General features: G+C 44.5%; 1 protein-coding gene across 1 annotated transcript; it reads right to left on the minus strand.

Moving 5' to 3' along the window:
• Positions 1–2,217: 2,217 nt before the first annotated feature.
• LOC139684196 (zinc finger protein ZFP2-like) lies at positions 2,218–24,067 on the minus strand. Its single transcript, XM_071579800.1, is given in 4 exon segments — positions 2,218–2,962; positions 23,263–23,675; positions 23,805–23,857; positions 24,046–24,067. Coding segments are annotated over 4 exon segments (1,233 nt in total).
• Between the last annotated feature and the right edge of the window lie 303 nt (positions 24,068–24,370).

Consider the following 24,370-nt stretch of genomic DNA (forward strand, 5'->3'; position numbering starts at 1 on the left):
ACAAAAATTCAGAAAAATAGAAAATTGGGGAAAAGGAAAAAAATAGGGAAAATTGGGGAAAATGGAAGAAAAATTTGAAGAATACTCGGAAAATTAAAGAAAAGTGTAAGAAAATGGAAAAATGGGGAAAACGAGAAAATTTGGGGAATTGAGGGAAAAATTGGGGAAAATTGAGGGAGAAATTTGGGATAAAATCGAAAAAATTGGCATAAAATTGGAATGAATTAGGGAGAAAAGAGAAAAAAATTGAGGGAAAATTGGGGAAAATGCAGAATATTTGGGGGAAATTTTATAGGAAAATTTGTAAATTGGAAGGAAAAAGTGAAAAATGGAATATTTGGGAAAAATGGAGAGAAATTTGGGAGAAAAAATGTGAAAAAATTGAAAATTTGGGGGAAATTTGAATAAAAGTTTGGAAGAATGGAAAAATTTTACGAAATTTGGCAGTTTGGAAAATTGGGAAAAAATGAAGAAAATTTGAGGAAAAAGTGTGTAAAAATAGAGAAGAAATAATTTTTGGGAAATTTTTAGAAATTTGGTATTTGGGGATAATTGGAGAAAAAGTTGGGACAAAGAAGAAAATAATTGGGGGAAATTGGAAAAGTTTGGAGACAAAGATGGAAAAGGTTAGGAAAAAATGGGGCAAAAGAACAAACATTTTAAAAATTTGGGGAAGAGAAAGAAAAATGGGAAAAATTGGGAAAACTTTTAAAAATTGGAGAAAATTGGGGAGAAAAAAAAAAGAAAAAAATTTAGCTCGTTTACAGCTGGTTTAGGGCTGGTTTAGGGGCTGGTTTAGGGCTGGTTTAGGGCTGGTTTAGAGCTGGTTAGGGGCTGGTATAGGGCTGGTTTAGGGCTGGCTTAGGGCTGGTTTAGGGCTGGTATAGGGCTGGTTTAGGGCTGGCTTAGGGCTGGTTTAGGGCTGGTTTAGGGCTGGTTTAGGGCTGGTATAGGGCTGGTTTAGGGCTGGTTAGGGGCTGGTTTAGAGCTGGTTTAGAGCTGGTTTAGAGCTGGTTTAGAGCTGGTTAGGAGCTGGTTAGGAGCTGGTATAGCGCTGGTTTAGGGCTGGTTTAGGGCTGGTTTAGGGCTGGTTTAGGACTGGTTTAGAGCTGGTTAGGGGCTGGTTTAGGGCTGGCTTAGGGCTGGTTTAGGGCTGGCTTAGGGCTGGTTTAGGGCTGGTTTAGGGCTGGTTTGGGCGTTGAACAATAACCATACATGGGGTAACCACTGCAATGCAGTAACCCGGGGCCAATCAGGGGAAGCTCAGCGGGAAAATGCCCTAAAACTGCTTGAAAAGAGCAAGAACAACCCCCAGGTGGGGTCATCTCACCACCCCCCAAAATGTGAGGGGTTCCCTTCAGCCACTGAAAATTAGAAGAGGGACTCCCAAAAGATGTTTTTAGTCCCCAAAATTCATGGAAAGCAGCAGGATCTCCTCAAAAGAAGCTACATGTGGGGTCCCACTCCAACTCCTGGGGTCACACGTCCCCCCCACTCCCTCACAATACCTCCCTAAAGACAGGAGTGCATCCCCAAAACTCCCTCTGTCATTCCAGACCCTCCATCTCAGGCCTCCAAAACCCCATCACATCCTCCTCCAACCCCCATCCCAACCCTCCCAATCCACATCAAAGCTCCCCAAATTTCACCCCAACCCTCCTGGGCTTGTAATTCCCCATCTGTAATTGCTGACACCCCATGGTGGGTTCCTGGGGGAATTGTGGGGCTTGTGGGATTGGGCCATTTTGGGGAGGGGCTGAGTAATTCTGAGTTGGAATGGAGCTATTTTGGGGTGGACTCGAGGCATTCTGAGGGGACAGATCGAACCCTCTCAGATTGTGGACTGCAAAATGGTGGAAAAAACTCTCTTGGCCTGGATGCCCCAATTTTGGGGAGACCTCCCCCAAATACCCTTAGAAATGAGAATGTTTCCTGAATATCCTTTTGAACCTCAAATTCCACCCCTAAATCCCAGGGAAATGGTGGCGCTTTAGATTTCTTTGTTCAATTTCTTTATTTGTACTTCAATTTCAGGTGATTATAAGGGATGAAGATCTAAGAAATTAAAATCAAAGAAAAAAAAAGGCATCATGTGAGTGTGCAAGGGGTTGGGTTGGATAGCTCATGGAGAGGCAGAGCAATAGAGAATTGGAGTTTGGTGACCTTCGAGCAGTGAATGAAGCTTCTCTCACAGCTGGGGCACTTGTGGGGCTTCCCTTACTGGTGGGTGCGTTGGTGTCTGGTCAAGTGAGAGCTCCGGGTGAAGCTCTTCCCACACTGGTGACAGGAGTGAGGCCTCTCCCCGGTGTGGGTACGCCGGTGGGTGATGAGGGTGGAGTTCTGGTTGAATCTCTTCCCGCAGTCGGTGCAGGAAAAGGGCCTCTCCCCTGTGTGTGTGCGCTGATGCACGAGGAGATTTGAGCTTGTCTGAAACCTCTTCCCACACTCGGAACACTCAAAGGGCCTCTCCCCAGTGTGGATCATCTGGTGGATGAGAAGCTCAGAGTTCTGCTTGAAGCCCTTCCCACAGTCCACACACAAATACGGGCTCTCCCCGGTGTGGAGCATTCGGTGCCTGATGAGGGTGGAGTTCTGGTTGAATCTCTTCCCGCAGTCGGTGCACTGGAAGGGCCTCTCCCCCGTGTGTGTGCGCTGATGCACGAGGAGAGCTGACCTGGTCCGACACCTTTTCCCACACTCAGAGCACTCGTAGGGACGTTCCTCGGTGTGGATCATCTGGTGGCGGATCAGGTTGGAGCTCTGACTGAAGCAGTTCCCACATTCCATACATGTGTAGGGCCGTTCCCCAGTGTGGATGTGGTGGTGGCGAATCAGGTGGGATCTCAGGCTGAATCCCTTCCCACATTCCAAGCACTTGTAGCGCTTCTCCCTGCTCTGAAGCTGCTGCTGCACCTCCAGGTCAGAGCTCTGGTTGGAGCTGTGGCCATCATTCCCACGCTGGGTGGCTCTATCCTGCTCAGAGGACCCAAAACTCAGTTGAGAGCTTCTCCTCCTGTGGGATCTCCGTGGATTTTCCTCCTTGCTGACTTCCTGCTCTGTGGAGCTGTTCAAAACAGCCTCTGCCACCTGGTTCTGTCGAGGGGATTTTTGCTCTGTGCTCTCCATTCTCAGCTCAGGGCCTGGGGCAGGAAGGACAATGAGAGGAAGGAACAATGAAGAGGAAAAAGGAGAGGAAGAAAGAGAACCAGAAAGGAACAGGGAGAAGGAAGATGGAAAATGAACGAAAAAGAAAAGCAAAAGAAAGCAAGTAAAGGGAGAAAGAAAAGATGAAGGAAAAAAGAGAAGGAAAGGTAGAAAGGAAGAAATGGAAGGAAAGAAAAAAGGCAAAAAGAACAAGGAAAGGAAGGAAGGGGTGAAGGAAAAATGAAAACGAAGAAGAAGAAGGAAGGAGAATGAAGGAAAGGGAAGTTGGAGAAAGGAAGGAAGGGATAGGAATGAATAAGAAAAACAAAGGAGAAAGAGGAAAGAAGTAGGAGAAAAACAAGATGAAGTAAAAAGCAAAAGATAAAAACTGAAAGTAAAAAGAGAAAGAGAAAGAAGAAAGGCTGGAATGAGAAAGAAGAAAAAGGAACAATGAAAAGGAGAGAGGAAAGAAAAAAAAGCAGAAAGGAGAGAAAAGAAGAAAGAAAGAAAAAAGAGAAGGAAGAAGGAGAGGAAAGTACAACAACCAAAAAAAAAAAAAAAGAAGGAAGAAAAAGGAAGAAAGAGAGTAGGGAAGAAGAAGGAAAGACAATCAGGGCATTGGTCACCGGCCCACAGGGAAGGCCAAGGACATCCCCCCAAACCCGGCCCCGGCAGGACGGCGTCGGCAGCGGGGTTGTCCTGCAGCCGGGGCCATGCTGGGCTGGAAGATGCAGCACAAGAGAGGGGCAAAGGGGCACTGACTTCCTCCTCACCTGCCTGGGGGTCCTGGGGAATCTTCCTCTTCCTTGCAGCCTCCTCCTCTACCTTGCAAAGGTTTGGGTATGAGAAATCCTGTTCTGGGGGTAAAAAAAATATGTCAGCACGTTGGTTGGGGGTTTCTGCTTTCAAATTTAATTCTACAAAGACACCAGTGTCTCAGTTTGAACCAATTTAGCAGGAGGGGTATTGTCTTGAACTAAAGTCTCCTGCCTGGGATTCCCTACTCAGGTTTCTGCAAAGAAGAAAGAGTGAAAAAATACATTTATATGGAAGGAAAAAAAACTAAAAACAAAAAAACCCAAACAAAACCTAACAAATTTCATTCCCAAGAAGAAATGCTGAAAACAATACTCAGAAAACTGGGCTTAACAAACTCAGGAGGAGAAACTTCCCAAGCCCAGCCCACTATATCTAGTCAAGGTAGTGCCCGGCCTACCCCTCCCATAAGATTATAAGTCAGAGCTAAAATTTAATCACAATATTACAAGAAATGCAATGGCAGAAAGAGAAAAATTGGTTTTAACCCACAAAACCCCAGAAGTATAACCCAGCCCCCTGGGGCACAAGCACAGAGGGGTTTGTTACCCCCTGTGCTGAACCCTTTGTGGTTCCCCCATGTCCAAAGTAAAACTCCAAAGTGCAAAACCTGTTGGTGCAGCTGAGAATTGCAGTCTGGTGGAGAGTGGTGGTCACAGGCTGGTTGAAGGTGGTGGTCTCCTCCTGTTGAGGTTTTGGTCCTCCTCTCAATCCAACGAGTGTCTCCTGAGGTCTTCTCAGCCCCAGATATGTACCCAGGGAGCACCCAGTCCCTCCCCCAGGGCGGGGACTCACCCAATGGGTGATAACTCTGTGGGTCAGGGGGTATTTTGGAACCCTTGATGGCCCATTAGCAGCCACGCCCCCTCAGGCTCAGTGTGCAGGTGCCAACGACTCCCTGCAGGGGAGTTATCCCAGCTCTTATCTCACAGATAGGGCTGGTTTAGTCAGACATTCATGTCAGTGTTTTCAATACCTCTATAAATACCAAATTATTTTTCAAGTACTCTCAGCACTCAAACAGTCAATTTGACACATTAATTTGCCACAATTATTATATCCTTTATTGCAGTATTTTACAATGTTATTATAATTATATCTTTTTAGAACTGCTACAGTCCCTCACTCCAGTTGAAAGGACTGAAAAGTGTGGCATTAAAAACTGTCCCTCCACAGTTTGGGATGGTGTCTCAGACCTGGAATGTGCCACTGGAAAAGGATAATTGAGGGACTGAGTTCCACAGTTTTACTTCTATATGACAAGAAGAAAACTCAAAACTCTGTGTGTTCTGTCCCAGGTAGCTCCAGCTGTGAGAAGATCCAGGGGGTCAATACTAATACTACACCTTTAGCAGGACTGTGACTGCCACTCTTGAGCAGATTTGGGGAAAATTGGGGCAATTTTGGGAAAATCCTCGAGGGTTTGGGAGGAATTAAGGGGGATTAAATGACTTAAGGAGATTTTGGGGGGGAAATGAGAGAGGGAAAATTTGGGGAAATTGGGAGAAATTGGGGGGTAAAGGAGAAAATTTGGGCAAAAGGAGGAAAGTTTGGAAATAAGTAAAAATTTTGAAAAAGTGAAGAAATGGGAAAAATGAAGAAAAATTGGAGAAAATCAGTAAATTTTGAGATATTTTGGGAAGCGAGGAAAATAAGTCAAAAAGAGAAAATTGAGGTAATTTGGAAGATTGAGGAAAATTGAGGAAAATTTTGGGAAAGTTTGGGAAAATTGAAGGAAATTTTGGGCAATTTGGAAAAAAGTTAGAGAAAAATTCAGGGGAAAACAGTAGAAAAATTTGGGAAAAATTTGGGGAAAATTAGAGGAAAATTTTAGTAAAAAGGGAAATTGGGGAAAATGAGAGAATTTGGAAGAATTTGGGAAAATTTTTGAAAAATTGAAAGAAATTGAGGGAAAATTTGAGAAAATTTGAAAATATTTTTGAAAAACTTGATAAAATTTTAGGGAAATTCAGGAAAAACTGAGGGGAAATTGGGCGAAAATTTGTGGAAATTTTGAAGATTTGGTAAAATTTAGGAAAGTTTGAGAAAATTTTTGAAATTTAAAGAAATATTTGGGGTAATTGGAAAATTGGGGAAATAAGGAAAATATGGAAAAATTTGAGTAAAATTTGGAGAAAATTGAGGGAAATATTGGTGAAAATTTGGGAAAAAATTCAGAAAATTTGGGAAAATGGAAAATTGGGGAAAATGAGATAATTTGTGAAAATTTCGGGTAAAAATACAAAGAAATGAAGGAATATTTGGTGAAAATTCAGGAAAAATAAAGAAAAAAATTTCGAAAAATGGAAATTTTTGAAGATTTGGGGAAAAAAGTGGGGAAAATTGATGGAAATTTTGGGGAGAACTTTGGGATAAAATGGAAAAAAATTGGCATAAAATTGAAATAAATTTGGGGGAAAAAGAGGAAAAAGTTGGGGAAAATTGGGAAAAAATGAATACAATTTGGGGGAAATTTTAAAGGAAATTTGGGAAAAAGTAGAAAAATGGAGCAAAATGAGACAATTTGGGGAAAATCAAATAACTTGTGAAAAAATGAGTAAAATTTGAGGAAAATGTGAGAAAATTTGTCAAAAAATGAGAAATTTGGGTGAGAAAAGAAATTTTGTTTAATTGGGAGAAATTGTGAAAAAATAAAAACGAGGAGAAAAATTTCAGAAGTTATGGGGAAAATTAGGAGAAAAAAGTAGAAAAAATGAAGGAAAATGAGACAATTTTTTAAAAATTGGAGAAATTTAAAGGAAATTTGGAGAAAAAATGGGAAAATGGGTAAAAAAATTGGGATAATTTGAAATTGGGGAAAGTGGAAATAAAAAAGAAAAAATGAGAAAATTTGGAGTAAATTTAATTAAAATTGGGAAAAATGGGGAAAATTTGGAAAAAGTTGGAAAATTGAAAAAAATTGAGAAAATTTAAAGAAACAGCATAAAAAATGGAGAAAAACAATTTGGAAATTTGAGAGGTTTGGGAATTGGGGAAAATTGGGAGAAAAAGCTGGGAAAAAGGAGAAAAAATTAGGGAATTTGGGAAAAATTTGGGAGAAAACATGAAAAGAAAGGGAAAAAGTTTTTAAAAATTTGGAGAAGTCAAAATAATAAGAAAAAAATCATAAAATATTTTAAAAATTAGAGAAATTTATGGAGAAAAAGAGGGAAAATTGGTGAAAACATTAGGAAAAAAAGCAATTTCTTAAAAGTTTGGAGAATTTAGGGAAAAAATTGAGGAAAAAAGAAAAAAATGTAAAAAATGTGAGAAATTTGGGAAAAATGGAGAAAATATGAGGGGAAAAAAGGAGAAATTTGAAGAAAAAAATGGGTGAAAATGTGGAAAAAATATCAGAGAAATGAGAAAAAATGAGGAAAAATTTGGAAAATTAAAGAAAAAATCCACAAAAGTTTTGGTAAAAATGAGGAATACAGGTAAAAAATTACTGGTTTTAGTCCTGGTTTAGGGGTGGTTTACAGCTGTTTCAGGGCTGGTTTAGAGCTTGTTTAGGGCTTTTTTAGAGCTGGATTAGAGCTGGTTTAGAGGTCATTTAGGGCTGGTTTAGTCCAGGTTTAGGGCTGGTTCAGTACTGGTTTAGAGCTGGTTTAGAGCTGGTTCTAGGTCTGGGTTAGGGCTGCTTTAGGGCTGGATTAGAGCTGGTTTAGGGCTGGTTTAGGGGTTTTTGAGGGCCGGTTTAGGGCTGGTTTAGAGCTGGCTGTTGCAGTTCTGTTAAAGTTTTAGTCCCCCTCTGGATCCAAATAGTGATACCAGAAATGCCAATCCCTGAAGATGTGACATGCTCAGGTTAAAGTGGGAATGCCCTGCACCTCCCCCAGGCTGGGGACTTCCACAGTGGGTGATTTGACCCTGTGAGTCATGGGGTTGGTTTGGAGTCTTTGATGGTGTGAGTCATTGCAGCTGCCCATTGTTCCAGCCCCTAATGGCCCATTAGCAGCCATGGCCCCTCAGGGTGGGTGTGAATGTGTTGGTGCCTCCCCAGAGGGGAGTTATCACAGCTCAGTCATTGCTGTGAAGACACAAACATTCCTGTGCCTCCCAGGAGCAAAGGTGTTATCTGCCCAACTGATAAGGTCAGTTCATGGCTCCAGGGTGAGGAGCAGAAGCCTCCTAAAAACCCTCAAAGTAACCCAGCACAAGGGGCAGCTCTGGCTGAATTTTTACAAGCACTCTCACTGCCTCTGAACAGGAAATTAATGGGAGGAGACCCCCTGAAATGATGGGGCAAACAAAACCAGCAGTGCAGAGAGCAGTGCATGGAAGAGGAGTTAAAACTCCACCTGAGAGATCCCAAGTTCATGCAGTTGAACCACTTGATTCACTAAGGAGTAGCTTTTTTGGGAGGTTTGTTTAGTTTTCTTTTTCCAGGAATTCCAGCACTCCCCACTGAAGATTAAAGGCCCCAGCTGGGACTGGGGGAACTGCAGCAGATCTGCAGGAGAAGGCTCCCAGAAAGCAGCCAAGGGGTGATGAGCATCTTTCCCTCAGGATGTGTCACCTTGTCAATGTCAGCATTTCAGACTCAAGTTGCTGCTTTAGGAGCATTATCCCATCCTGCCTTTCAATGATACATCTGTACTGGGAGAAATTTTCACTTCTCTTTTATTAGGGACCTGCCAAGAGGTGAAATGGAGCTATTTGGAACCAATAAAACCTTAAGTAGCCCCAGAATTCCCTGTTTTATCAGTTTCTTTATTTTCCTGATTTTTTTGTGTTTTCCATCAAGATTGATTCACAGTGAGACCAAATATAAAGCAAGTCTTTTTAGTCATTCTTATTTTAATTTTCATAAATTCATCTTGTTTTTTTTAATTAAAAAATAAAAAGGGACTAGAAAAAGCTTGTTTCAGTGTTTCAGGCAAATCCTGTGGTGTGGGTGGTGTTTCTTTGTCCTTGCACAGATGACTCAGCTGTGAGAACTGCCTGGAACATTCACACCTGGCCTGAAGGGATTTATCTCTTGTTGATAAGTCCCAATGGGCCATCAAGGACTGGGCTGTACCACCTGAGAAGGTGTTAAATACTCCTTAAGTATCCTGTGACTCCCAGTTTGACAGTTTGTGACCATGAAATAATAGAATTCTCAGTCCTCAGGGATGGAAGGAGAGCCACCATTAAAACCTCTACTCTGGACTTGCAGAGAGCAGATTTTGGCCTATTCAACAAACTGATTCAGAGCATACCCTGGGAAACAACCCTTAAAGGCAAGGGGGTCCAGGAGGGTTGGACATGTTTTAAGAAGGACATTTTGAGTGCACAGCAACAGGCTATACCAGTGTGCCCAAAGGCCAGCCGGAGGGGAAGACGGCCGGCTTGGTTAAATAGGGGGATTCTGAAAGAAATCAGGGATAAAAGGAAAGTTTACAGACTATGGAAAAAAGGGCTGGCTACTTGTGAAGAATTTACAGATAGAGCTGGGTCTGGAGGAAAAAAATTAGGGAAAGAAAAGAAGAATTTGAAGCAAATTTGGCTATTTCAGTTAGGGATAACAAAAAGTCCCTTTATAAATACATGAATAACAAAAGGAGGGGCAAGGAAAACCTCCATTCTCTGTTGGACCTGGAGGGAAATATAGTTAAGGAAGATGAGGAGAAGGCTGAGGTACTTAACACCTACTTTGCCTCAGTTTTTACCAGTAAGACAGGTGGCCCTCAGGACAACTGGTCTCTGGAGCTGGTAGACAGGGAGAGGGAGCTGAATAGCCCTCCTGTATTCCAGGAGGAAATAGTTACTGACTTACTGAGCCAGCTGGATCCTAACAAGTCTATGGGACCAGACGGGATCCATCCCAGGGTGATGAGGGAGCTGGCAGAAGAGCTTGCCAAACCGCTCTCCATCATCTCCCAACAGTCCTGGCTCTCTGGGGAGGTCCCAGATGATTGGAAGTTGGACATTGTTACCCCAATCCACAAAAAGGGCTGCAAGGCTGACCCTGGCAACTACAGGCCTGTCAGCCTGACCTCGGTGCCTGGCAGGGTTATGGAGCAGTTCATCCTGAGTGCAATCACACAGCACCTTCAGGGTGGACAAGGGCTCAGACCCAGCCAGCAGTAATTTAGGAAGGGCAGGTCCTGTCTGACCAACCTGATCTGTTTTTACTATCAGGTGACCCACCTGGTGGATGAGGGGAAGGCTGTGGATGTGTCTATCTGGACTTCAGCAAGGCCTTTGACACTGTCTCCCATAATATACTCCTGGAAAAGCTGGTAGCCCATTGCCTGGACAAGTGTACCCTCTCCTGGATTAGGAGCTGGCTGGAGGGCCGGGCCCAGAGAGTGCTGGTGAACGGGGCTGTGTCCAGCTTGGGGCCAGCCACTTGTTGTCTTCCCCAGGGGTCTGTGTTGGGTCCAGTCCTGTTTAACATCTTTATTGATGATTGAGATGAGGGGATTGAGTCCATCATCAGCAAATTTGCTGATGGCACCAAGCTGGGAGGGAGTGTCGACCTGCTGGAAGGCAGGAGGGCTCTGCAGAGGGATCTGGATAGACTTGAAAGATGGGCTGATTCCAATGGGATGAAGTTCAACAAGGCCAAGTGCAGGTCCTGCACTTTGGCCACACCAACCCCCTGCAGCGCTCCAGGCTGGGCACAGAGTGGCTGGAGAGCAGCCAGGCAGAAAGGGACCCGAGGTGACTGAGTGACAGAAAGCTCAACATGAGCCAACAGTGTGCCCAGGTGGCCAAGAAGGCAAATGGGATCCAGACCTGGATCAAAAATAGCGTGTCCAGCAGGCCCAGGGCAGTGACCCTTCCCCTGTACTCTGCCTTGGGGAGGCCACACCTCGAGTGTTGTGTTCAGTTCTGGGCCCCTCAGTTCAGGAAAGAGATTGAGGGGCTGGAGCAGGTCCAGAGAAGAGCAACAAGGCTGGAGAAGGGTCTGGAGCACAAGTGCTGTGGGGAGAGGCTGAGGGAGCTGGGGGTGTTTAGCCTGGAGAAGAGGAGGCTCAGGGGAGACCTTATCACTCTGTACAACTCTCTGAAAGGAGGTTGTAGCCAGGTGAGGTTTGTTCTCTTCTCTCAAGCAACCAACAGCAGGAGGGGAGGGCAGGGGCTTAAGCTGTGCCAGGGGAGGTTTAAGTGGGATATCAGGAAGAAGTTCTTTCCAGAGAGAGTGTTCAGGCATTGGAATGGGCTGCCCAGGGAGGGGGTGGATTCTCCAACCCTGGAGGTTTTTAAGGTGAGACTGGACGTGGCACTGAGTGCCATGATCTGGTAATCAAAGTGGGGTTGGATTAAGGGTTGGACTTGATGATCTTGGAGGTCTCTTCCAACCCAACTGATTCTGTGATAACAGAGCAGGGATGGTGGCAAGGCCCTGTCTCGGCAGAGGCAGAGCACAGGCCCAAGATGAAGAGCAAAAGAGACAAGCTCCACCTCCCTCTCTTTTATACTTCTTGATGCTGTCAGATGATATGAAATATCTCTTTGGTTGCTTGTCCCTTCTAATCTGTGTCACATCCTCTGGGCCTGATGAATTGAGGCCTGGCTGAAACTAAAGCTAAAACTACCACACCCCATTACATTCTATTCTCAAGCTCCATTTCTATGATGTTTCAGTATAGATTTTGCGAACAGAGAAATGACTTAACAAAATTCCAGGGATCTTGCTTTCAACTCACCAGATCCCAGGACTGAGAAGATCTCCTCAAATAATATTTGGGTGTCACTGGAGTACTCAGGGTCCTGGAACCCGTGGAGCATCCACAGCTTTGTCCCACCTGGGTCATCAATAATTGTCACCAAAAGTCATCAGGAAGAAATGAGACCCTCCAACCCCCCTTTGGAGTGTCTGTGAGCCAGACAGTCCTTTATTCTGGGCAGGGACTGGGAGAGAATCTTTCCAGCTCCACACAAGCCCTTCCAAGACTTCCATTTAAATAAGCGGATTAACCTTCATTCATTCCAATCTATACAATTCTTTTCATTGTTTTCTATTCTGTCCTTTATTGGCTGTTTTGGTCAACATTCTTTGGTGCTTTTATCATTCTGCCTCAGGCAGAATCTCCAACTCTCAGGCTGAAATGTCTTTGTTCATCTCCTCTGTATCTTCTGGTTGCTCCAACATGTCTTTGAGGGACCAGAAATTTCTGATCCTGGATGTCCAATCTTCAGCTCCCTCAGGCTTTGTTCACTGAACCTCATCAGAGCCAGTCCAGGGAAACTCAAAGCTTTGGTGCTTTAAAGACCAAACGGATGAGAGTCTGTGAAAAGAAACACAGACAATGATTGTGACTAATTAAAAATGTAGGAAAGTTGTATAATCTCCAACACTGGGAGTAACTGGGAAGTGGCTTGTTGGGACTGGGCTGGGATGTGAAGGAACCAAAGGCCAACTGGGAGGAGATCTGGGAAGGCCGGAGAGGTCGGGAAGGCACATGGAGGGGGTTTGGGGTGTCCTGGGAGGGCTGGGAGCAATTGGGAGGAAGTTTAAAGGGTCGTGAGGAAGCTGAGAGGAGGGTTGGTGGTTCCTAGTGGGGCTGAGAGGGGCCCCTGGCTTTGGGGGTCCTGGATGGGCTGGGTAGGGACTGGAAGGAGGTTCCAGGAGATCCTGGGTGGGCTGGAGTGACTGGGAGGAGGTTTGGGGGAGGTCCCGGGAGGGCTGTTGGAGGATTTAGGGGGTCCTTCCCCCCCAGCCCTGCCCGGAGCTGCCGCCAGACGCTGTCGGGGGTCAGGGCTCCGTGTCGGGGTTTGTCCTCCTGGGCTGGGGCTTCTCCCTCTGCCACAAGGGCAGGGGGTCAGCGGGGGTCGTGTGTCACCCCCTCCCCTGCTGTCCCTCTGCCCCCAGCCAGCTGTTCCCAGTGCTCCCAGTAAAGTTTTCCAGTTCTCCCCAGTCCCGGTCACTGGAGGTGCCTGGGGAGAATCAGCCAGGGAAGGCCCCAAATCATTTTCCAGCCAATCAGAGCACGCGGCGCTGATGACTCCGCAGTTGCCAGGCAGACCCGCACCCCCCCCCCCCCCACCCCCCCCCGCACACAGACATCTAAATTTCCACCATTCTCCTGGGAATTGGAGCAGGAATTTGGGGTTCAAAGGGATATTCAAGAAGATTTCAGGGTTCTGGGGGGATTTGGGAGAGTTTTCCCCAAAATTGGAGTTGTCCAAACCAACTGACATTTCTCCATCCTTTGCAGTCCAGTATCTGATAGAGATGGATCTGTCAGCTCATAACACCTCAATCCCACCCCAAAATGGCTCCATGCCAACTTGAAATGACTCAATCCCACCCCAAAATGGTTTAATCCAACTTGAACCCACTTAGGGGGCGTCAGCGGCAGGAGAAGGGGTGCTACAAACCCAGGGATGATGGGATAAAATTGGGAGGGCTGGGATGCGATTTGGAAAGGTTGGAAGATCTGGGGGGGATCCTGGAGGATTTTGGCAGTCCTGGGGATCAGAGGGAGGGTCCTGGGGGGCTTTTGGGGGGGCTTTGATGGGGCACGCGGGGATTTGGGGGGTCCCTGGAAGGCATTTGGGGGAGATTTGGGGAGCACAGGAGGGCTTTGGGGGATCTGGGGGGCTTTTGGGGGGCACATTGGGGTTTTGGGGGGTTTTGGAGGGGATTTGGGGATGATCCTGGGGGGATTTTAGGGGTCCTGAGGGGGGATTGGAAGGGTCTGGAAAATTTTTTGGGGGATTTAAGAGGCACAGGGGAGGCTTTGGGGGAATTTTGGGGTCACATTTTGGTCTGGGGTTTTGGGGAGACTTGGGGGGTTCTTGGGGAGATGTGGGGGTATTTGAGTGGGATTTGGGGGGACACAGGGGGATTTTGACGGGTCCCTGGGTGAATTTGGGATGGGATTTGGGGGACACAGAGACATTCTGGGGCTGTTTTTGGGGGAAATTTGTGGGGGATCTGGGGCATCCTGGGAGATTTTGGGGTGGGATTTGGGAGGTTTGGGCGGGGATTTGAGAAGGTCTGAGGGGATTTTGGGGGGATTTAAGAAGGATTTGGGGGGATTTGGGGCAGTCTGGGGGTGATTTTGAAGGTCCTTGGAGGGCTTTTGGGGGCACGGGGGGTTCTGAGGGCATTTTGGGGGGCTTTGGGGGCATAGGAGGCATCTGAGAGGTATTTGGGAGACACAGGGGGGTTTTGGGTGTTCCTGGAGAGCACAGGGAGGCTCTGGGGCATCTGGGGTGATTTGGGGGGCACAGGGGATGATTTGGGGGGCTTTTTTTGGGAGGTATTTGACAGATCCTGGGGAATCTCTGAGGGTCTTTGGGGGGCATTTTGGGGGGTGTGGGGAAATTAGGGTGGTACTGGGGGGATTTGTAGGGGCACAAAGGGGTTTGTGGGGGATCTCTGAGGGGATTTGTGAGGCACATGGAGGGTCTGGGGGGATTGTGGGGGGACTTTGGGGGTCCTTGGGGGGATTTGAGGGGCACAGGGGGGATTTGTGGAGGATCTGAGTGGGATTTCGGGGGTATTTAGGGGGTTTTTGGTGGGGATTTCAGGGGAACGGGGGGGATTTTGGGGGACACTGGGGTGTCACTGGAGTGGGTCTGGGAGGATTTTTGGGAGGATTTTAGAGTTTTTGGGGCCGATCTGGGGGAGCTTTCAGTGGCTCTTGGGGGGCTTTTGAGGGATTGGGGGGGTCCTGGGGCAGGGTTGGGAGGATTTTGGGAGGCGAATTTGGGGAATTTTGGTGGGATTTGGGGGAATTTTGGAGCCATCTGGGGGGATTTGGGGGGTCCTTGGAGGTCCCAGGGATGGTTTGGGGGGTCTGGGGTGGGATTTTGGGCAGTCTGGAGGACTCGGTCTGGGAGGGAGTTTGGAGGGTCTGGGGGCAATCTGGGGGGTCCTGAGAGGATTTGGGAGGGTTTGGGCGGGTCTGTAAGAGAATATGGTGCAGTTTGGGGGGTCTGTGAGGGGCTTTGGGGAATCCCGTGGATCTGAGTTAGTTTTGGGGGTCCCATGGGGGTGTTTGGGGGTCCCAGATGAAGGCTTGAGGGTCCCGGGGGGCTTTTGGGCTCTCCGGGTTTATTTTTGGGGTGTTTTGGGGGATTTGGGGGCTCTGTGGGGGTGGGGGGGCTCACCAGGCTTCTCCACCTTCACCTTCGCGGCCAACATGACTCCGAAAGGATCCTGAGGGTCTGGGGGGGCTCGGGGGGTCAGCAGGGACCCCAAAAATCTTCTCTTAGCCCTAAAACCCGCCGAAATCGCCCATCTTTGGGTGGAATTTGTGGGATTTTGAGCAAAATTGGGGTGATTTCGGGAAAATCCTCGATGGTTTGGGAGGAATTAAAGGGGTTTAAATGAGTTAAAAGGGTTTGGGGGGGGAGAATTCGAGAGGGAAAATTGGGGGAAATTGGGGAGAAAAGGGGAAAATTTGGGCAAAAAAAGAAAAGTTTGGAAAAATGAGAAAATTTGGAAAAAGTAAAAAAAATTGGAAAAAATGAGGTAAAGAGAAAATGAGGAAATTTGGGGAAATTTGGGGGAAAAGGGAAAGAATGGGGGAAACCAGAAAATTGAGAGAATTTTGGAAATTGGGGAATATTTAGGGAAATTTGGGAAAATTTGGGAAAATTGCAGGAAAACTTGGGCACTTTGAGAAATATTTAGAAAAAATTTAGGGGAAAATGGGAGAAAAATTTAGGGAAAAATCTGAGAATATTTGTGGGAAAATTTAGGAAAAATTGAGGGAAAATTGGGGGAAAATTTGTGGAAATTTTGTGGAAAATTGGAGAAAATTTAAGAAAGTTTGAGAAAATTTTCAAATATTAAAAAACAATTTAGAAAAATGGAAAATTGGGGAAAATGAGTAAATATGGGAAAATTTGAGTAAAATTTGGGGAAAATTGAGAGAAACACAGAAATATTTGGGAGAAAACATGGGGAAAATTTTGGGAAAATTTGGGAAAATTAAAGAAAAACTTGGGAAAATGAAAAATTGGGGAAAAAAGAAAAAAATTGGGAAAATCTGGGATAAAATTAGAAAAAAATGAGGGAAAATTTGGCAAAAATTTGAATAAAATAAAGATAAATTTGGAAAAATGGAAAAAATTGGGAAAATTTAGGGAAAAAAATTGGGCAAAATTGAAGAAAATTTGGGGGAGAAATTTTGGATAAAATGGAAAAAATTGACATAAAATTGGAATAAATTGGGAAGAAAAAGAGGAAAAAATTGGGGAAAATTGGGAAAAAATGAATAAAATTTGAGGGAAATTCAGAGAGGAAATTTGGGAAAAAGGTGGAAAAATGGAACAAAATGAGACAATGTGGGAAAAAAAATAACCTTGGGAAAAATAAGTAAAATTTGAGGAAAATGTGGGAAAATTTGGCAGAACAATTGAGAAAATTGGGTGAGAAAAGAAATTTTGGTTAATTGGAAGATATTGTGAAAAAATTAAAATAAAAGGAGAAAAATTTGGGAAGATTTGGAAAAAAGTGGGAGAAAAAAGTAGAAAAAATGAAGGAAAGTGAGACAATTTTTTAAAAATTAGAGAAATTTAAAGGATATTTGGGGAAAAACTGAGAAAATTAGGAAAAATTTGGGGATAAATTGAAAGTGGAAAAAATGGAAAAAATGAGAAGATTTGGAGGAAATTTAAATAAAAAGTGGGGAAAATATGGGAAAATTTGAACTAATTTGGAAAATTGAAAAAAAATAAAAAAAAATTGAGAAAAAAGTGAGAAAAATGGAGAAAAATTTAAAAAAAATTGGAAAAATTTTGGAAGTTCGGTAATGGGGGAAAATTGGGAGAGAAAAAGTTGGGAAAAAGAAGAAAAAATGGGGAAATTTGGGAAAATTGAGAGAAAAAGATGAAAAAATTGGGAAAAATTGTGGGAAAAATGGATTTTTTTTTAAATTTGCAAAATGAATGAAAAATGGGAAAAAATCATAAATTTTATTTAAAAATTGTAGAAAAATGAGGAGAAAAAAAGGGAAAATTTTGAAAAAATGAGGCAAAAAGCAAATTTTTAGAAGTTTGGAGAGTTTAGGGAATAAATGAGGAAAAAAGGAAAACAATTGGAAAAATGGGGGAAATTTGGGGGAAAATGGAGAAAAATTGAAGGGAAAAAAAGAGGTATTTCAGAAAAAATGGAAAAAAATGAGGAAAAAAAACCAGAAAAATGAGAAAAAATGAGGAAAAATTTGGAAAATTAGAGACAAACAATCCTCAAAATTTTTGGAAAAAAAGAGGAAAACTGGTAAAAACTTGCTGGTTTTAGTCCTGGTTTAGGGCTGCTTTAGAGCTGGTTTAGGGCTGGTTTAGAGCTGGTTTCGAGCTCATTTAGGGCTGGTTTAGACCTGGTTTTCGGCTGGTTTAATGCTGGTTTAGGGCTCATTTTAATCCTGGTTTCGAGCTGGTTCTAGTCCTGGTTTAGAGCTGGTTTAGGGCTGGCTTGGAACTGGTTTAGAGGTCATTAAGAGGTCGTTAAGGGATCATGTTAGTTTTGGTTTAGAGCTGGTTTAGGGCTCGTTTAGGGCTGGTTTGGTCCTGAAGGTGCTGTGTGATTGCACTCAGGATGAAGTGCTCCATAACCCTGCCAGGCACCGAGGTCAGGCTGACAGGCCTGGAGTTGCCAGGGTCAACCTTGCAGCCCTTTCTGTGGATTGGGGTAACAATGTCCAACTTCCAATCATCTGGGACCTCCCCAGAGAGCCAGGACTGTTGGGAGATGATGGAGAGCGGTTTGGCAAGCTCTTCTGCCAGCTCCCTCATCACCCTGGGATGGATCCCGTCTGGTCCCATAGACTTGTTAGGATCCAGCTGGCTCAGTAAGTCAGTAACTATTTCCTCCTGGAATACAGGAGGGCTATTCAGCTCCCTCTCCCTGTCTACCAGCTCCAGAGACCAGTTGTCTTGAGGGCCACCTGTCTTACTGGTAAAAACTGAGGCAAAGTAGGTGTTAAGTACCTCAGCCTTCCCCTCATCTTCCTTAACTATATTTCCCTCCAAGTCCAACAGAGAATGGAGGTTTTCCCTGCCCCTCCTTTTGTTATTCATGTATTTATAAAAGGACTTTTTGTTATCCCTAACTGAAATAGCCAAATTTGCTTCAAATTTCACCTTTCTTTCTCTAATTTTTTTTCCTGCATGACCCAGCTCTATCTGTAAATTCTTCATGAGTAGCCAGCCCTTTTTTCCATAGTCTGTAAACTTTCCTTTTATCCCTGATTTCTTTCAGAATCTCCCTATTTAACCAAGCCGGCCGTCTTCCCCTCCGGCTGGCCTTTGGGCACACTGGTATAGCCTGTTGCTGTGCACTCAAAATGTCCTTCTTAAAACATGTCCAACCCTCCTGGACCCCCTTGCCTTTAAGGGTTGTTTCCCAGGGTATGCTCTGAATCAGTTTGTTGAATAGGCCAAAATCTGCTCTCTGCAAGTCCAGAGTAGAGGTTTTAATGGTGGCTCTCCTTCCATCCCTGAGGACTGAGAATTCTATTATTTCATGGTCACAAACTCTCAAACTGGGAGTCACAGGATACTTAAGGAGTATTTAACACCTTCTCAGGTGGTACAGCCCAGTCCTTGATGGCCCATTGGGACTTATCAACAAGAGATAAATCCCTTCAGGCCAGGTGTGAATGTTCCAGGCAGTTCTCACAGCTGAGTCATCTGTGCAAGGACAAAGAAACACCACCCACGCCACAGGATTTGCCTGAAACACTGAAACAAGCTTTTTCTAGTCCCTTTTTATTTTTTTTTTTAATTAAAAAGGCAAGATGAATTTAGGAAAATTAAAATAAGAATGACTAAAAAGACTTGCTTTATATTTGGTCTCACTGTGAATCAATCTTGATGGAAAACACAAACATATAAGAAAAAATAAAGAAACTGATAAAACAGGGAATTCTGGAGTTATTTAAGGTTTAATTGGTTCCAAATAGCTCTATTTGAACTGTTGGCAGGTCCCTATAAAAAGAGAAGTGAAAATTTCTCCCAGTACAGATGTATCATTGAAAGGCAGGATGGGATAATGCTCCTAAAGCAGCAACTTGAGTCTGAAATGCTGACATTGACAAGGTGACACATCCTGAGGGAAAGATGCTCATCACCCCTTGGCTGCTTTCTGGGAGCCTTCTCCTGCAGATCTGCTGGCAGTTCCCCCAGTCCCAGCTGGGGCCTTTCATCTTCAGTGGGGAGTGATGGAATTCCTGGAAAAAGAAAACTACACAAACCTCCCCAAAAAAGCTACTCCTTAGTGAATCAAGTGGTTCAACTGCATGAACTTGGGATCTCTCAGGTGGAGTTTTAACTCCTCTTCCATGCACTGCTCTCTGCACTGCTGGTTTTGTTTGCCCCATCTTTTCAGGGGGTCTCCTCCCATTAATTTCCTGTTCAGAGGCAGTGAGAGTGCTTGTAAAAATTCAGCCAGAGCTGCCCCTTGTGCTGGGTTACTTTGAGGGGTTTTAGGAGGCTTCTGCTCCTCACCCTGGAGCCATGAACTGACCTTATCAGTTGGGCAGATAACACGTTTGCTCCAGTGGTTTCACTTTGTGCCATCTGGGAAGTGTCTCCAGCCCCTCAGCATCCCACTGCATTAACAGTGACTGGATTTCCATCTCCCCTGATCCAGGGCCAGGCTTTGATATCTTGGGAGCCACACACGGTGCCAGTTTAGCAGCAGTTTGCTGACCCTGGCACTCATTGGTGGTTTCAGCTTTAATTAAGGGTCAATCTGCTCCTTCCTCATCATCAGCTGTTAGTGCAAACCTGATGTTTTGCTCTTTCTCACAACAACAGACTGGCTCAGTGTCTCTCAGCTCCTCCCCTGAACACAGGAAGTTTGAGTTACAAGGCCTTGTTACGGGTTCTACATCCTGCAAATCTCCCTGGAAGATTCTCCCTCTCTCCTGCACAATTCAAAGCTCCACCTGAATGTTTCAGACATGCCCCTTAGTGTCTGTGTGAGTCTCATCCTACATGTATAGATCTATTCTTCAGGAATGTGTGTTGTTTTAAATCCTGACCTGAATTTTCAGGCCCCAGAACAAAGCTTCTCCTTTTATCCAACACAGAGTACAGCAGTTTGAGGTTACACAAATTCCTCTCTGCTTAGAAACACACGGATAGCAAAGTTATCCCATAAAACAAGGTTAAACTAAGACAGGAATCTGTCTGGCAGGTGACAGACTGCTGCTTTAGTCACTGAGCCTTAGAATCTTTTAACTTGCAGTTCATTGCCAAAGAAGAGGATGGAAGAACTCCAGCCCATATCCAAGTGTTACAAGTCTATATTTGGGACCACACTGAACTTGTAGAATGAAGGTTGGAAATGACTTCCAAGTGTGAAAGATTCCCAGGTATGTTGATAGACAAGGGACAGAGCTGCATTTTGGAAGATGGGAAAGAAACAAATTTCTCCATTTCTCAGTATTAAGACAAGGCCCAGCCAAGCCCTCAGGCTACAAGCTGGGTGTGAGAGACCCCTGGGAGGCACAGGAATGTTTGTGTCTTCACAGCAATGACTGAGCTGTGATAACTCCCCTCTGGGGAGGCATCAACACATTCACAGCCACCCTGAGGGGCCATGGCTGCTAATGGGCCATTAGGGGCTGGAACAATGGGCAGCTGCAATGACTCACACCATCAAAGACTCCAAACCAACCCCATGACTCACAGGGTCAAATCACCCACTGTGGAAAATATTTAGAGAAAAATCTGGGGGAAAATGGGAGAAAAAATTGAGGAAATTTTGGGGAACATTTAAGACAATTGGAGAAAATTTTTGAGAATTAAAGAAAAATTTGGGAAAATGGAAAATTGGGGAAAATGAGTAAATATGGGAAAATTTGAGTAAAATTTGGGGAAAATTTGGGGAAAATTGAGGGAAACATTGGGGAAAATTTGGAAAAATTTGGGGAAAATTTCAGAAAAATCATAGTAAATTTAAACAAAATTTGGGAAAATTAAAGAAAATTTTTGGAAACTGAAAAATTTTGGAAAATTTTCTGATAAATGTGGGGAAAATTGAAGGAAATTTGGGGGAGAATTTTGGGGTAAAATGGAAATAAAATAACATGAATTTGGAATAAATTGGGTAGCAAAAGAGGAAAAAAGTGGGAAAAACTGGGGAAAAGGAATAAAATTTGGCGTAAATTTTAGAGGAAATTTTGGAAATTGGAAGGAAAAAGTGAAAAATGGGAATATTCAGGAAAATTAATGGAAATTTACGAGAAAAAGGGGAAAAATTACTAAATTTCATGGAAATTTGAATAAAAGTTGGAAAAAATGGAAAAAAAATTGAAATTTGGGCAATTTCAAAAATTAGAAACAGAAAGAAGAAAATTTGAGGAAAAAGTGTGAAAAAATGGAGAAGAAAACTTTTTTGGGAAATTTTAGAAATTTGGGGATAATTGGGGGAAAAAGTTAGGAGAAAGTAAAAAAAAAATTTGGGGAAATTGGGAAACATTTGGGAGACAAAGGTGGAAAAGTTCGGAAAAAATGGGGCAAAAGAAGAAACATTTAAAAATTTGGGGAAAGTGAAAGAAAAACAGAAAAAAATGCCAAAATGTTTAAAAAATTGGAGAAAATTGGGGAGAAAAAAAGGGAAAATTTAGAGCTTCTTTACAGCTGGTGTAGGGCTGGTTCAGGGATGGTTTAACTGGTTTAGGTCTAGCTTAACTGGTTTAGGACTGGTTTAGAGTTGGTTTAGTGCTTGTTTAGAGCTGGTTAGGGACTGGTTTAGAGATAGTTTAGGACTGGTTTAGGGCTGGTTTAGAGCTGCATTAGGGCTGGTTTAGGGTGTGATTAGGGCTGGTTTAGAGCTGTTTTAGGGCTGCTTTAAGTCTGGCTTAGAGCTTGATTAAGGCTCAGGATCTAATTTTGGAAATTTTGGAAATTGGAAGGAAAAAATGAAAATGGGAATATTTGGGGAAATTGAGGAAAATTTAGGAGAAAAAGGGGAAAATTAGTAAATTTGGTGGAAATTTAAAAAAAAGTTGGGAAAAAACGGAAAAAAAATTATGAAATTTGGGCCATTTCAAAAATTAGAAAAAAAGAAGAAAATTTGAGGAAAAAGTGTGAAAAAATGGAGTAGAAAATTTTTTGGGAAATTTTAGAAATTTGGACATTGGGGATAATGTGGGGAAAAAGTCAGGACAAAGTAAAAAATTGCGGGAAAATGGGAAAAAAATTGGGAGAGAAAGATGGAAAAGTTAGGAAAAAATGGGGCAAAAGAAGAAACATTTAAAAATTTGGGGAAAGTGAAAGAAAAATGGAAAAAATTGCCAAAATATTTTAAAAATTGAAGAAAATTGGGGAGAAAAAAGAGGGAAAATTTAGAGCTTGTTTACAGCTGGTTTAGGGCTGGTTTAACTGGCTTAGGTCTTGTTTAACTGGTCTAGGGCTGGTTTAGAGTTTGTTTAGAGCTGGTTTAGAGCTTGTTAGGGGCTGGTTTAGAGGATAGGTTTAGGACTGGTTTAGGGCTGGTTTAGAGCTGGATTAGGGCTGGTTTAGGGTGGATTAGGGCTGGTTGGAGCTGGAGGGGCTGGTTTAGGTGGTTAGGGAGGGTTAGAGGCTGGGATGTTAGGGGCTGTTAGTATAGGGCTGTTTAGGGCTGGTTTAGAGCTGGATTAAGGCTGGTTTAGAGCTGGATTAAGGCTGGTTTAGTGGTGGTTTAGGGCTGGTATGGAGCTGGTTTAGGACCAGTTTAGAGCTGTTTTAGGGCTGATTTAACGCTGGTTTAGGACTGGTTTAGGGCTTCTTTTAATTTTTGGTTTGGAGGTGGTTTAGGGCTGGTTTGGGGATGGTTTGGGCATTGAACAATAACCATATATGGGGAAACCACTGCAATGCAGTAACCCAGGGACAATCAGGAGAAGCTCAGCAAGAAAATGCCCTAAAAATGGTTTGAAACAGCAGGAACAACCCCCAAATGGGGTCATCTCACCACCCCCCAAAATGTGAGGGGTTCCCTTCAGCCACTGAAAATTAGGAGAGAGATCCCCAAAAGAGGTTTATAGTCCCTATAATTCATGGAAAGCAGCAGGATCCCTGCAAAACACTCTCCCTGTGGGGCCCCACTCCAAGTGCTGTTGTCAATTGTCCCCCCCACTCCCTCACAGTACCCCCCTAAGGACAGGAGCGCACCCTAAAACCTCCCTCTGTCATTCCAAACCCTCCATCTCAGACCTCCCAAACCCCATACCATCCTCCTCCAAGCCCCATCCTAACACTCCCAATCCACATCAAAGCTCTCCAAATTTCACCCCAACCCTCCTGGGCTTGTAATTCCCCATCTCTTATTGCAGACAGCCATGGTGGGTTCCTGGGATTATTGTGGGAGTGGATTGGGCCATTTTAGGGAAGGGCTGAGTAATTCTGAGTTGAGATGGAGCTATTAGGGTGTGGATCATCCGGTGTGTGATGAGATTGGAGTTCTCGTTTAATCTCTTCCCGCAGTCGGAGCAGTGGAAGGGCCTATCCCCCGTGTGTGTGCGCTGATGCACAAGGAGATCTGTGCTGGTCTGACACCTCTTCCCACACTAAGAACACTCATAGGGACATTCCCCAGTGTGGATCTTCTTGTGGTGGATCAGGTTGGAGATCGCTCTGAAGCTCTTCCCACAGTCCCTACCCCTGTAAGGCCTTTCTCCTGTGTGGACGAGCTGATGATAGTTAAAGTGGGAGATGTTGATGAAGCTCTTCCCACACTCCATGCACTTGTAGGGCTTTTCCCTGGTGTGAAGCTGCTGCTGCACCCCCAGATCAGAGATCTGGGTGAAGCTCCGCCTGCCTTCCCTGCACTGCAGGGGTGTTTCCTCCTCATGGTGAACTGAACTGGGCTTGGAGATCCTCCTTCAGTGGGATCTCCCTGGGTTTTCTGCCCCAGTGATTTCCTGTGCCGTGCAGCTGTTCAAAACAGCCTCTGTCACCTGGTTCTGCCGGGGGGATTTGTCCTCCGTGCTCTCCGTGCTCAGCTCAGGGCCTGGGGCAGGAAGGAACAAGGACACTCTGGGCATTTGCCTCTGGCCCACAGGGAAGACAAAGGACATCCCCCCAAACCCGGCCCCAGCAGGACGGTGTCGGCAGCGGGGTTGTCCTGCAGCCGGGGCCATGCTGGGCTGGAAGATGCAGCACAAAGGAGGGGCAAAGGGGCACTGACTTCCTCCTCACCTGCATTGGAGTCCTGGGGCATCTTACTCTTCCTCACAGCCTCCTTCTCCACCCTGACAAGCACTGGGAAGAAGAAATCCTGCTTTGGGGAAAAAAAATCCAAATATGTGAGTTTGTTTGTTGAGGGTAACTCCCCTCATATTCAACTCGAGAAGCCACCACTGTCTCAGATTTAAACAATTTGGAGCGGGGGACATCTTGGAGAGAAGTCTCCTCCCTAGGAATTGATACTCCCACTTTCTGCAATGCAGAGAGAGAGAACAAACACAGCTGGATGGAACAGGAAAAATCTCTTTTCCCACAATTAAAGCGGATAAGCATAATC

This window comes from Pithys albifrons, chromosome 36 (genome assembly GCF_047495875.1).
Source record: "Pithys albifrons albifrons isolate INPA30051 chromosome 36, PitAlb_v1, whole genome shotgun sequence".
Taxonomy (NCBI): Eukaryota; Metazoa; Chordata; class Aves; order Passeriformes; family Thamnophilidae; genus Pithys; species Pithys albifrons.